This window comes from Squalius cephalus (genome assembly GCF_949319135.1).
Source record: "Squalius cephalus genome assembly, chromosome: 3".
NCBI lineage: Eukaryota > Metazoa > Chordata > Actinopteri > Cypriniformes > Leuciscidae > Squalius > Squalius cephalus.
Window position 1 is genome coordinate 19,341,314 of NC_137124.1, and position 15,291 is coordinate 19,356,604.

Genomic DNA, 15,291 nt, shown 5'->3' on the forward strand with positions numbered 1-15,291 from the left:
AAGAATATCTTCATTTGTGTTCTGAAGATGAACAAAGGTCTTATGGGTTTGGAACTACATGAGGGGGAGTAATTAATGACAGAGTTCACATTTTTGGGTGAACTAACCCTTTAACTTCTTAATGATATAATTACATTTCTACATTCCAGAATGTACAACATTTAAAAGGTGTCAACTTATTTTCATGACAGATTTATTCAAACATAGATACAATAAATAAGACACCTGTCACGTACTGGCTGTAGCAAGGAAGCGCACGACAGGAATAATCCAAGTAAACAGTCTTTCATCCAAAAATACACAGGAACACTCAGGGAAACAGACTTCACAACCACTTTAACACTGATGACACCGAACAAAGAACTGAATAAACACAGGACTTAAATACACAAAGGTACGGATAAGAAAATTAATTGGACAACAGGTGAACTGAGTCATTAATCAAAGGAACCACTGGCAAACACCAGGAAACTGGGTCACACAGGCAAGCAGGCACAGGGAAAACAGAACCAAAATACAATGAAAACGAAATCAAAGCAAAGCATACACGTTACAACATCATTAACAATAAAAATATAATGAATATACTGATTGAGCGATTACATGAGACATGATACATTGTTAGTTGTACTGTTTCTTTCAAAATACCTTCTGATGCTCATTCATGTTTATTTCATGAAATAACTAGTAAATAGCTAGAGATGATCGTTCACTCGCGCTCCACGCTGCTGCTTGAACTGAGGCGCAACAGTGATCTGTCACACCACATTAAAGAGTGCCAAAACCACATTTATTGTTCACATTTTGAGCTAAAATTGAAAGAATGAGAAAGCTGAACAAAACTACAAAGCACAAAGCTTATTGTGAATAGTGGACAGTAGGCACTCTACAACTAATGCTAGTGAAGTATAATGCTTTTTTTCCACACATCAACAGAAAACAGCACAGACTAAAAAATCAATTTTGGTTCATCAAAATGAAGATTTATTCATTAGCTCTGATAAAATGTAAGAAAATGCTTTTTTATTTATGGATATAGCAGCTAATGGCATTTTTCTGCTTGCATAATCTGTGATAATAGGTTCCTTTCTCATTTGCACACCACCCACTAGCACAGGGGAGGGTGTCTTTTCTGCCTGAGTGGACAGACCTGGTCTCAAGCCCACTATTCGCTAACGGATTCCTTTAATGTTTAATAGACTCCAGCGCTGGGATCTCCCCAGAACTCTTGACTATAGCTTTACATAATGTCAGGTTGCTGTGAAAGTGAAGAATGTTGTGTGGCGAAACCCATGCTGAGTTGAACATGCGGTCATGTGTGAAGAGAAGGCGTGTTGTAGTGGCTGGTTTTAGCTCTAGGACTGAAGAGACACATTCCCTGCGCTCCAAGTTGTTCTTTGTGTGGCTCTGTTCCATTGTTGTCAAAACTCAAAAGTTTCCAGATTTGAAGATGTGTTATGTTGCACTTCTTTTCTTTTAAATTAAGTAAAACATTTCATGAACAGAGAATGAATGTGAGTGATCAACTTATACACAAACGAGGATAATTTATAGAACACAGCTGAAACCAGTGAACTAATAATGATGATAACTATGGAGACAGACGAGTGGCGGGAGTCAGAACAAGGAAACACGCGACAAATAAAAACAAACTGAAAGTCCATGAACAAAACTAAACAGAATGGTGATGTCAGTGCTGTGAGTCATGGAGCTTCAGTTGAGCGACTGAGAAAGCTCACCTCTTTAGTTGCCTTGGCCCTTTTTAGATATATAGTTATAATTAAATGTATATAATATTTTTTTCATTTTAGTTTAAGTTTTAATAATTTTGTTTTACTATTTCTGGTCAGGTTTACTATAAATTTATTTTCCTTCATACGTTTTGTATATTATGTAGATTCAGATTAATGCTATAATGCAGAATATTAAAGGGATCATGAATTTAGAAATCAAATTTTCCTTGATCTTTTGACATGTAAAAGGTCATTGTACTATAAAAAGTTTCAGAACTCAGAAGTTCCTCGTTAGTCCAAAAACAGCTTTTACTGAAACCAAGCTCTGAAAACGATTAGTTTTTTTCAGTTTGGTCACATTATGACGCAATAGTGTGACGAAAGACCACCTCTACATCTTTGGCCCCGCCCACTGGCGCATTAGTGAGATGAGAAGGATCAAACACATTTTTTTTTTTTTTGACATGTCAACATCTGTCACATCTGTACATAAAAAAGTGAGAAATCAGTCATTGTGAAATCTACTGGAAAAGAGAACTACAGGTTATTTTTATGGTATGCCATAAAGCGTTTATTTTTAAATGTGATTTTTGGTACATTTTACTAGTATTTACCATACTTTCAATAAAAATTTAAATATGAAAAATATCCAATACGAAAATTATTTTCAAATAAAATAATTTTCTTTATGAAAGACAAGATTTGGTCCTCAAAAAGGTACATCTTAAAAAAAAGGGGGTGGGGGGGGGCATATTATCATCAGGGTCATCTTATATTCGGAACAATACGATAATTAATAACACAAACGGTCAATACGAAAATTATTATAACGATTTTTAACTTATCAGTTTTTTAGGTTTTCAGAAAACACAGCAGATGCATTTCACATCCGTGCACAGTGGTATCCTTTTGTGAAAGTGAAATTGAGTTTTTGATATTGAAAGATCTGCATTATTTATGTTGAAATATTACAACAGATAAATGCATCCCTGAGGTTAAAACAAGCAGTGGATCCGGTCCTCATCTCCAGCTCTATTTTTCCACACACGCACAAAAAAAAAAAAAAAAACTTTTCAGAAGATGGAAATAAGCTGAATAAAATTGGCAGAAGTACAGAAGCAGTGCTATGTACTATGAAACCCCTTTAATAATACAAATACTTGCTGTAATACTGCAGTAATTTTAAGCAACTTTGCGGATGTTTGTTTTTTGGCGGACAAATTAGAATTAAGTGGCAGATCTCTCCGAAATAAATATATTTTGTGCCAGTTATTTGTGCTCACATTTCATTTCAATATTTCTTCATATTTATTCCCCAATACCCCCAATCGCTCCCTGGGCGCCACAGCAAAAATGGCTGCCCACTGCTCCGGGTGTTCACGGTTTGCAGTGTGTGTGTGTATGTGTGTGTTCACTACTCACTACTCCTAGTGTGTGCACTAACTTGGATGGGTTAAATGCAGGGGACAAATTCCGAGTATGGGTTACCATACTTGGCCTTCACATGTCACTTTCACTATTAGAGGGCAGCCCTAGACGTTACATGTAGTCATTGATTGGTTTTCTCTTCAGACTGTGCATCTTTTGAATGTTCATACAGTTTTTGAACATCATTATGTTCTTTGGTTATATATTGCATCGAGTTTCATAGAGCACAAGTACTGTAACTAAAATCTCAAAACTGTTTTGACCTATTGTACTGTATTGTGTGTCTGTTAATGTGTGTTTGTAGCGAGCTTTACTGGAACAGAAGCAGAAAAAGAAACGTCAGGAGCCCCTGATGGTGCAGTCTAATCTGGACGGGCGGTCTCGGGTGCGCAGGACCCGACAGTCGGAGGAACAGGCTCCCCTCGTGGAGAGCTACCTCAGCGGCAACAGCAGCACCATCTACCACGGTACACATAGCCACATAGCAAAAAAAACACTTTCATAAAATATCAAATAACCATAGTGCCACAGAGACTCAAGGGTCAGGTTCAATCTCGAGGGCATGAGACGTTATTCCAAGCTGTCTTTACACTGACATGCCAATATCGACCCAAGCTGCTCAAACAAAGCGGCCCACAAAGGCCGGTGATTGAAAATGGAAATGCTTGTTTGCTGATTGTTCGGCAAATAATGCTGCCATTCTTCGCACTGCCAGCGGTACTGGCTTGAGTTACTCTATTGATCTCTGTCCCAGACTGCTCAGTGTTAGATAAACCCTTCCTACAATGTCACTGCAGGCCTCAATCATCTATATTAAAACATCTGTTTGGCATTATGGCTAAGCTCTACAGAATGAAATAGCCTATTCTGGAGAAAATGGCAGAGTAACACGAGTAATAAAGAACTGTGATGTGTGTTATGGATCTACATTATAGAGTTCAACAATATATTTAACAACATCTTATATATTTTGTTTGTTTAAAGCCTTGTGCACCAGTGCTATTTTAGAATTATTTATATATTTCACAATATTTTGAAATAAAATTGGTTGGTAACACTTTAGCTTAGGGTCCAATTCTCACTATTAACTAGTTGTTTATTAGCATGCATATCACTAGGATATTGGCTTTTTATTAGTACTTATAAATTACATATTAATGCCTTATTCTGCATGATCATATTCTACATCCCTTAATCCTACCCAATACCTAATCTTACAACCACCTTACTACCTATTAATAAGCAGTAATCAGGAGTTTATTGAGGCAAAAGTTGTAGTTAACAGTTAACAGTAGTAATTGAACCATAAACTAAAGTGTGACCAATTTGTTTTTATATTTTCAGCTATTTATTTGGTTTAAATCATTTGATTATGTGATTTTGCTATTTTATTAGTATTTCTATTTAGTTATATCTTTAAAACTATATTTTTATTTTTAGTACTTCAACTTAACTTTTTTTATTTCAGTTAGTTGCCAAGGCATCATTTCTATTCTAATTTTCATGTACGTTTTTAAGTTTTGTTTTTTCATCTAAGGTTTATATTTGATTTTATTTCAGCTTTTTTTTTTTTTTCAATTACTACAAACTTTTAATAGTTTTAATTTTAGTTCACAGTAACATCACTTCTGTGCACACTGTAAGCAGTCTTTAAATGTTTGTTTTGATATGCCAATGCCTCTGATAAAGTTCTGACCGTGTCAGAAGTTTGTGGACACATTCCTGCATGTGACTGCTCCTATGACATTTGTCTAATGAAGAACCAGAAGGAGTTTTTCCTTTATTTATTTTTTACAAGCTGAGGGACTAGATTGTTTTCAGTTGACATGATGCCACAGATACTGTCGATAGAGTTGAACTTGAACTGAGTCCAAGACATTCCAGTAAATCAGTTGATACTGATCACCTGTACTCTGGGACTATACTAATCCTCACAGGCTTGTGTTGTGTTATGAAAGAGAGGAATGTCTGTTGATAGCGGTTTACAGTATTATGAATAATTTACTGTGTTTCCCTCGGTGTTGTGCTGTCTCATCAAAGAGAGAGCACCTTTGGCTCTCATCCAGCCTGAGCTTCAGTGAATTGTAAAACTGTAATCGATTATGCTGTTCATATTATTTCCTTCTATGTACATTTGTGTTTGTCAGCCCTATTTGGATGTTTTCAATTTATCATGCCATCTTTACACTGTAAAGGCAACACAGATGCTGCATCTGAAGTGGCATACCTCAACAAGATACAATTTTGCTGCACAAAGGGACATCAATGCAGAAGTAATGTTATTGCATAAAATGATGACTAAAAATATGAAATTTGTAGGCAAATTGATTCAAATGTTTTAATCGCATTTGAAGGCATAGTTTTGTTGTATTCAGTTCCAAGAAAGCTAAGTAACAGGCCTTTGTGTAATTATTAGGTTTGGTAATTTGTGTGGATGACTCTCATTTCATGGAAAATGCAAACACAATATGATCATTTCTAATGTAATGATAAAACATTATTTTAGTATTAATTTATCAAATTTCTAATACTTTATAATCTTACATGTGTAAAATCCTGCTCTCGACCAGTGTTTGCTTTAATATTTATTTGCATGATTTTATTTCACCTGTTAAGCTTTGATAATGATTCAGTTACATGTATATTTTGAAATGACAGCAAAAACATTTGAGGGTTTCGTTGTCACAGAAGCAAAGCAGCATCAGAGCCATTTAGGGACTAGGGTGGGTCAAAGCTGCATATTTTTGCAGCATTGCGTCTTTACAGAATTTCATGCAGACAAGTGAAGCTTGAGCAGTGAAGAGTTTTACTCACCTGTGAATTGATGCCTTCTGTCTCTCAAAGCATGAGTAAGAAAAAACATGTCAGTGTTTCCTTCTGAGTCACTACCTCTTTTAAAAATAGCAACATCTCTGTTGTGTCTTTCCAATAACTGAACCATTGATCACTTTTATCTCACTCTGTCTGACAGGCTTGTCTTTTTAAGCCTTTCAGTGTTAGTGATGTACTCCATCTATCGACAAGCTTCAAACTGACAGTGATATGCACTTTCGTGAGTATTGTCAGGGGGCACAGACTCAGAGGAACCCTCCCTGATCTGTTGCTTAAAAGGATGGTTTGGAGTAAAATCAACCTAGGGTCCTTTGCACCATGACCTCGAGCCAAACAACCCCCCAGAAACCTTTTTTCCCTTGGCCGAACATTATTAAAGTTAGAGCTTATTTAGAGATATCAGCCTTACGGCTTAGTGCAGGCGCTAATGGATCCAAGGATGTATCTCATAAATTACCCCACTAATAATGCCCAGAGTGGTACCAAACTTCTACAGTAGTACAAATAGGTTCTGTACTCATAAAACGAGGCATTGGAAAGTTTGATTGAATTTTTTTGCTACTGACATTTGGGCATTAGCATGTTGCCAACGACCTGTTTCCAAACTTCCTACAGTGATTTCGTCTCGATCGGTCTAACGGTTTTGAAGATATTTGCAAATATTTTTTAAGCGCTAATTTTCAACCATAAGGCAAAACCTAGAATGTTTGGTATCGCTAGACTCGGCAAGGAATCAGGAATGTAAGGAGATGACTCCCATGAAAATAAGTAAAACAAATCCAAAGTTATAAGCATGTAAATAATTTTTTTACATGCGCTGGTCCGAAACTTCTCAGACTCTTTCAGAGCATCATGCCGATGACCCATACCAATTTTTGTAACAATACGTTCATGCGTCCATAAAAATACAGCTTTTTGGTACAAAATTCTAAATGGCCGATGCCCAAAATGGCCGATATGGAAAAATTGTATATTTTCGACTCGGCACTGTGCCCTGAATCTAACGAGACCACTTTTATGATTTTTGGACAAACCGTTCAGAAGTTATAATCAAAAATAGCTATTTTTCGTATCTCCGGACCAGTTGGTGGCGCTGCGCCGAAACGGAGCATGTAGTCTCAAGTCATGCTTGTGATGACATGTACCAAGTTTGGTCTGAATATGATAAAGCGTTGCGGAGATTAAGCCTTACGTCTGTTTTTGCAAGCGCTACGTAAAATTAGTTTGCGCAGTATTCAAGAACGGTTTGACGAATCAACTTGAATTCCATAACTTTTTGTCGGCCTGGTCTGAAGATTATCTGTTTAAATTTTCGGGAAAATCGGATTAACAGTTAAATCGATTATTAGAATTAATATGAGTGAAACTTTGGACAGTTGGTGGCACTAGATGGACTGAGTTAGAGACTCCAAATTTGCTATGGTGACTGTTCAGACTGTCCTCTATCAGTGTGCCAAATTTCATAACTTTCCCGCAAGCGGTTCTATGGGCTGCCATAGACTTCCTTACGGAAGAAGAAACAGAAGAAGAAGAATAATAAGAATGCCAACGATTTCAATAGGTGCCTACGCACTTTCAGTGCTTGGCCCCTAACTAAGACGACAAACGAGTGGCGGGAACAGAACAAAGGAAAACAGAAACCAAACGTCAACGTGTGATCCTCAATAAGTGGATCTCTGAGCTGGTGTGAGTGTGTGGAGACGGGGCTGATTTGTATATTCATAGAACCATGTATAATAAATGATGCAAGGGTGTAGAGTTCCTACATTCAAGCAATTTTAAGGCATGATGAATTTTTTTCAAGGAAAAACTTTTAAATATGTCATTTTGGCTGATAAATATGAGTTTTAAGGGATAAAATTATTGACTACAGGGGGACTTTAAGTTAAATTTAGAGATCAGTTAAAACAATAGTAACTTTAGTCCACATGTGAACATCAAGATTTATTTTAAGTATTGATGGATTCTTATTTTTACTTAATAAATATTTTTTATTCAAGTGCATACCATACAACGTTAGGATTTTAGATTAATAAACTCCATAGAAAGCATAACAATGTTTTGACTGAAGAGAACATGAGAAATGTTCTGTATAAATAGACGATTAAGAAAATATAATGTTTTTGGATATTTTTCACGCTGTCTCTTGATGTTTTATTTAATGAAGATAGGAAAGAGCGGTCACAGCAGTGTGTTTGTACCTGCATGTCACGTCCTGTCCACCGCACATTCAACGGATGATGATAATGTATGTAATGATGTGCATACATTGGAGACCATTTACGTTTCATTTATGTTTTGTTTTAAGCTACATATATATGCAGATTTATTGTTTCAGATTTCTGAGACAGATGATGTTATAAAGTTGGAGACAACCAGTACCATGACCTTACCATTCCTACTGTAATTTAATAGTCATGTTGCAAGCCATCCATTTTGACAGTTGTTTTAACAAGAGGTTGAAAGTCATGCATTGTTACTGTATTCACACTGTACTGTACTGTACTGTACTGTACACGCTCAAGGAATAAAGCCCTGCATTATTAAATAAAATATGCATTATTATGCATTATTCTCTTAAATTATGAAATGTTCCTTTGTAAAAATACATCTGTTACATAAGTTTTAATTTGAACATTTCTGAATCCTTTGTGAATAAAATCTATGTAAAATCACTTGACCAAGATGAATTGTATTGTTCCTGTTACATACGAAGATCATGAACTGACACTCTCAAATATGAAGGAGCACAACATTTAGTACAGAGAAATATATGTGTTTTTCATAGTTGTGAGATCAGCTGACTAACAGTTTGAAGCTGGGCTACAAGTTCTTCAGTCAAAGGCCATTCTTCTGGGGAACCACAATTCCGTTCTATTCCATCTTCTTTTCTTTCAAAGTAGAAACATGTTTATGGCCAAATGATAAATGTAAGTGCAATACATCAGGTGGAAAGATGAAATGTGTTAAATCCAGTCATCAATGGACCTCTCTCTTTATCTGTCAGGACATATCAGATTTGGTATTATATTTAAAGCAGTAAACACCTAGTATAAGAGGTGCAGACAGAGGAAGAGCAGGAAACAGGAGATTAAGTGATGGTAGAATTTTTGAATGGAGTTTACAGAGTAATTTTAGTTGCATGATCTTATTTGCATCTCGATGATGTGCTTTTGTCTGATCAGCATAAAAACTGCTTTTTTCACCAGGCAAAGTAAAATGAATGCTTCACAACATTGTCCTGTGACATAAAAAATTCTGAGATGACAATACAGCACAGAACATTGGTAAATTAATTTGAACTATATTAAGACATTAATATAAAGATAAAGTATAAAAGAGAATAAAGAAACAACATGAATTAAGATGTTTGTGACTGCTATCCAGATGTCACACCAAAGGTGTTTAATCCTGAAAAAAATGCAAGGAAACAATAATAATGTAGCACTGCATACTGTTGCACAAATGGCTTGTACAAATATTGTCATCACTAAACATTGAGTGCTCATAAATATAGGTCTATTCACTATTTAGGCCAGGGTCAGCACTAAGAGGGAGCTAGGGTGGGCATTGGCCACCAAGATGATTGTTTTGCTCACCCTATAGCATTTGAGTGATTTTAAGTGAGGGAGCTTTACCACTAAAATACAACAAAAATACATAATTTCCTCTTCATTTTGGACAAAGTATGGGACATCTTGGACATCTGATTCCCACAGCAGTTGCTTACATCTGTTAAACGCTTTAACTGATCTCTAACTTTCTAACACAGAAATTGACTTACAACTGCACATACCTCTGCTTAGCCATGACTTGAACTGTGGCCAAAAGCTGATGACTTAACATCCAGGTTGGCATGCCCTCACATGATTATGATTGGTCGATTGTTAAGCTTAAATCTGATTGGCTAAAGAGTACGACTGACCCAGGTGGGAGGAGAGCGCTGCCAGGAAAGTCTCAAAAATACACACACACAAATCCACGGCGATTCACATGCGAATGATTTGCACATTCAGATTCAAGGATAAACTCATACATTTTAATCATTTAAAACTTTTTGTGCACAGTTGTATCTATGAACTGTGTTTTGCATTTGTGAAATGTATTTTATGAATATATAATTTTATTTTGTGCACATGAATTGCTTTTTGTGAAAAAAATGAGGTTTCCTGCGTGTGAAACTGGCTACGCATGTGTGCTTCATGTTTTTTGCGTGAAATAATAATGAGACTGACCTATCTCCATATACGAGAGCAGTGGGATGTAGTATTTGTTTGAGCTTGCAGCCATCTCCTGTGTGTGCGCTGAATACACAAGCTTAGTTTTCGCTTTGTGTCTTTGCTAACTTTCTTTCCTCTCATTCATTTTAACCCTTTTCTTTATTTCCTTTCCCTTTTTTGTGTTCTCTCACACTATCTTCTCTGCTCCTGCTGGCTCCTCCTGCACCTCCTCGTTTAGTACAAGAAGCGGAACAGGAAGAAGTTAAAGCCATAGCAGAGGTTCAGGCCCCTCGCTCGGCTAAAAAAACCAAGCCGCCTACCTCCACTCCTCAGACTGGCAGCGCCAAGAAGGAGAAAAAGGGCAAGCACAAAGGTCAGCTGAGCAGCCTACTAACCGTCAGGCCCAGCATGTGCACGAAAATCTGTGTGTGCGCTTATGTCTGAGTGTGTGAAGGACATTTGTGTCATCCAGTGATTCATTTTGTGTCATGATCAGCATTACCTGGACTGTACAGAAATAAAAAAAATGATTGAGGACGATCACATGCGTCATGACAGTATTGTTTGCTCCTTATGAATGTACACTACCATTCAAAAGTTTTAGGCCAGTAAGATTTTTTTTTATTTTTTTTATAGAAATACTTTTATTCAGCAAAGATGCATTAAATTGATGACAGTAAAGGCTTTTATAATGTTACAAAAAAAAAATCTGTTTAAAATAAATGCTGTTCTTTTGAACTTTTTATCAATTCACTAGTTCGCCTGCCCATACAGCCTTAAAGGTTAATAGTAAACTAACTTGGCTTGCTGTCTTTGGAGGAGGCTCGAAACCCGAGGTAAAACCACCCCATGATGAAATTGCACAGGATAAAGATAAAGAAGAATTTGTCAATGAAATGACGTTGTGTCTTCTGCTTATATAGTATGCTTTTAATGATGATTGACAGGACTGAATGTTTAGGCTCCTCCTGAACCTACGTTTTGAACTTCATTTAATCCTGAAAAAATGTATTATGGTTTCAAAATTCAGCTTTGCCGTCACAGGAATAAATTACATTTAAAATATATTAAAAAATATTTAATTTTTTTTAATTGTAATAATATTACTGTTTTTACTGTATTTGTGATCAAATAAATGATTTGTTGAGCATAAGAGACTTCTTTCAAAAATATAGATAAATTCTTACTGACCCCAAACTTTAATTTATACATTTATTTTTATTTTTTATGGTTTTCACATCAATTTCAACACTCAGTTTCACATCGATTTCAACACTGTCCTTTTGCCATGCACGTAAAGGTTGTGTGTTTCTTACCTTTTGTCTGTTGACATGTAAAACAGCAATGCCAGTTAGCATTTCTATTGTTTTGAGCTCTCCTGCTGAATTGTTACACTATGACTTTGACCTTAATGACCTTAACAGTACTGCTTTTTCTGTCATCGTTTTCTCACTCTTCTTGTATGACTCTTCCTTCTGTGAAACACAAAAGAAGATTTTATTGAAAAATTTCTTAGTGTGTTTTTGTCTGTATTTTCTATTGCTGACAGTGTACCCCATTGACTTTCAAAATATGTTCTTCTTCTGTTCCACAGAAGAAAGCAAGCCAAGAAATGATGGAACAGTGTTAATTTGCTTCCTAATTGGAAAAATAGTAAACATTTAAAAAGCACATCATTCCAGTCAAACAGCAGATACTGTAATTTGCAATCTCTCATGTGGTGTGTTTGCTTAAACTATACCACAGCTATATACAATCTTCTCATGTCTTTATGTTCTCCATACTGTTATTTTTTCTATTCCTCCTCATCTAAGTCCATCTCCTTGTGAGGGTGTTGATTTTTTTTTTTTTACTGCTTTCTCAAATGACAATGACAGCATGGCACACAACGTTAATGAACGTACCCCTGGAGATAGACCAAACCGCTGCTCTACTGCCAATCCTTCCTCAAGGAATAACAAAATCCCCTCTAATACTGTTTATACTGTAGGAGCAGCTGCTGTCCGCCTGCCATGACCTACTGCAGCCTTCATCACTACAAGACACAAACATTCATGAAACAGACAAATGCTGTCTCTCTATAATGCCCTGGATATTAGACACATGGGCTCGATCCATCAAGCAGCAGCAGTAGTGATGCTTTTAGCTCAACGTCAGCACCATTATGACTCACACAAGGCATTTGGATTTCTTTCTGGGGGCGAATGTATTTTTTGCTTTTTATTCACTGAAGGTGTGACTTTTATTTGAGCAGCTGTCATTGCTATAAACAAGCCTACAATTCGATAAATGAGTAAAGTCGAGTTTAATAGAGTGCTGCAGGAATAATATTTTTGTAGGTCAATCCAGAAGGTAGCACTTCTCTTGACAAAAAAAGCCAATAGGATTTGTCAATTGGCTTTTGGATTACTTCAGAAAATAAGCTCTGTGACAAAGTTTAGTATTCTTACACATTTTGTCCATCAAGATAACCCTCACAACTGAACACAACTTTAATGAATTTTGACACCAAATACAATCTCCAAAAGCTAACGTTAGGCTATAAACAAAAGTTCACCTTTCATCTTCATCTAAAGTTCATCTTCACCTTTTTCTCTTTTATAACAATTCTGCTAGTCGTCTTCTGAGACTGCGACAGCTAAAACATCATTATGTCCCCGCACTCATGTAACAAACCTCGACACAGGTCATGGTGGTTTATACGTGACATAACCAACACAAACAGATCTGTGACTCGCAAATGATGATTTCAAATCAAACATGCTATTTCTGGACCCCAAGCTTTGAAAGAACAAGCTGATACACATGTCTTGTTCATGCTATGAAGACTATTCTTGATTGATTAAGATACTCACTCTCTGGCTCTTTCTTTGATGATTACTCACCTTGTTAAAGAGCCCCATCACAGGGCACTTTAACCTCAATGACAATCACAGTCTAAATGCAATAGTTATTATTGTGCAACCACGAGCACTCATGCCTCTTGGCCATCTAGTCAGAGCTAATTCCCTGACATTGTTCAGCAGACGAATCCCTGAAGGGGGGTGAAGGGTCTCTTTTGCTATAATGACTTGATTTGGCCTGGTTGGATGCAAGGATGGATGGATGGATGAATGGGAGCTGTGTGCAGTTGCATGTTGCTGTGCTTGACATAGGACAACATGTTCTTCCCCTGATAGTGACTAATTGGATGAAATATAAAACCCAGACTGACATATAGCATCTATAAATAGATGATAGCAAATTCTTGAAACCCCAAGGGCACTTAAAAGCGTCAGCACGTTCACTGAGAAAGTTTTATATTGCTTACACTATTGTTCAAAAGTTTGGAATAATGAAGTTTTGTTTAATGTTTTTGAAAGAAGTCTCTTATGCTCACCAAAGCTGCATGTATTTGATAAAAAAAATACAGAAAAACAGTAATATTTTTTAATATTTTTACAGTTTAAAATGTATTCCTTTATTACAGTGTAGTTTATTCTTGTGGTGACAAAGCAGAATTTTCAGCAGTCATTACTCAGTCTTCAGTGTCACATGATCCGTTTTCATTTTTGTGATTATAACATTTAAACAAAACGTTCTGGTGCACTCTGACAAGAAAATAGAGGGAAAATACAACATTTCCTTAAAGCAAAAAAACAAACAAAAACAAAACAAAACATTGACAGTAGGGCTGGGTATTAACACATATTTTACAATTCGATTTGAGATTTGATTTCGATTCACAAGCTTGCAATTTGATTCAAGTTTTTTTCTTTTTTTTTTTTCAATTTGATACAGGTTCAGTACTTGGTAAAATCTCTCTCAATTAATGCTGTAAACTATTCAGGGAACCCCAGATATCATAATATTAAAGGTTAAAATTAACGATACCACTTTACAATAAAGTTTCAACTTGTCATGAACTGAGAATGAACAATACTTCTACAGCATTTATAATCTTAGTTAATGTTAATTTCTACATTTACTAATACATTATTAAAATCAAAAGTTCTATCATGACAGGTTAAAGAGCATAAAAATATCTCGACAGCTCGAGATATTTATTGCGCCTCAAATATTTCACAATATTAGTGTATTTTTGACCAAATAAATGCAGCCTTGGCGAGCATTAGAGACTTCTTTTAAAAGCAGTTCAAAAAATCGTAATTAGATTTGACTTTCGAATGGTAGTGTATGTCACAAAGCAATTCTATATGCAGAGGGATTGATTCATTTATTCATATTTGAATGTCTGTCTCCATATTTCCATAAACACCATTATTTTGTGAGCGCAAACTGGAAACGGGATGGTTGATATAGTCGAGTTAACGGTGTTACTGTGTTGTGGTGGTCCCAAAGGAATTGATGGGCCCGCTGCCTTCCAGGATGAGGGTCAGGAGCTGGGCAACCAGATTCAGATCCTGACAGTGGGCCACTCACCTGCCCAGGAGAGCGAGGCAGAGGGCCAGGGTGAGGCAGTGGGCAACACACAGTCACAGGGCAAACAGGACCTACGGGTCACCATGCTGAAGAAAGGTACACCAGCGATAGTCCTCGGAGTAACACAAACAAGAGTGGAGAGAGAGACGGATGGAGAGGCCACTATGATCATGACGACTAAGTCATGCACATTCGCTGGTTGTTCATCAGTATTACTGATCTCCTAACATGCAAAAAAAACATGTTGTTGTAATATCATCACATGGCGACTAACACTTTAAGATCTACTTACATGCTATAGCATTTATATTCAGTGTCTGCCTCTCTCTCCTCCTTCTGTGACATTTTTAGATTAGATCATGTCTTTACTGTCTGCATGACTTTTTAGAGCTGGTTTGAGCCGAACTGGACTGTGGACAATCATTTGCATCTCTTTTTCTGCTAATTTGTTGAACAGACTAAAAGTGAATAGTTTTTTTTACCCAAATGTTCTCTGTTTGTTGCGTCTACTGAATTTCATGCCATATGCTCTTTTGGCATTAGAGTGCAGTTATTTACAGTGTTGTTTGCAGTGCATAATGCCTCCATGTTTGCTTCATGCCTGCTGCTGTTCTCTCCTCATGTTCTGTTATCAACGCATTATTTGATTAGCACCT

General features: G+C 36.5%; 1 protein-coding gene across 4 annotated transcripts in view; it reads left to right on the top strand.

The window, feature by feature from the left end:
• The window catches only part of tub (TUB bipartite transcription factor), a 93,012-nt gene that overhangs the window by 64,561 nt on the left and 13,160 nt on the right, over positions 1-15,291 (top strand). For 2 of the 4 annotated variants that reach the window (XM_079865208.1, XM_079865209.1), the window contains exons 3-5: positions 3,466-3,628; positions 10,452-10,586; positions 14,555-14,731. In XM_079865208.1, coding sequence (XP_079721334.1) covers positions 3,466-3,628; positions 10,452-10,586; positions 14,555-14,731 — 475 coding nt within the window. The remainder of the gene's footprint in view (positions 1-3,465; positions 3,629-10,451; positions 10,587-14,554; positions 14,732-15,291) is intronic. The other 2 variants (XM_079865210.1, XM_079865211.1) reach the window with 1 other exon arrangement.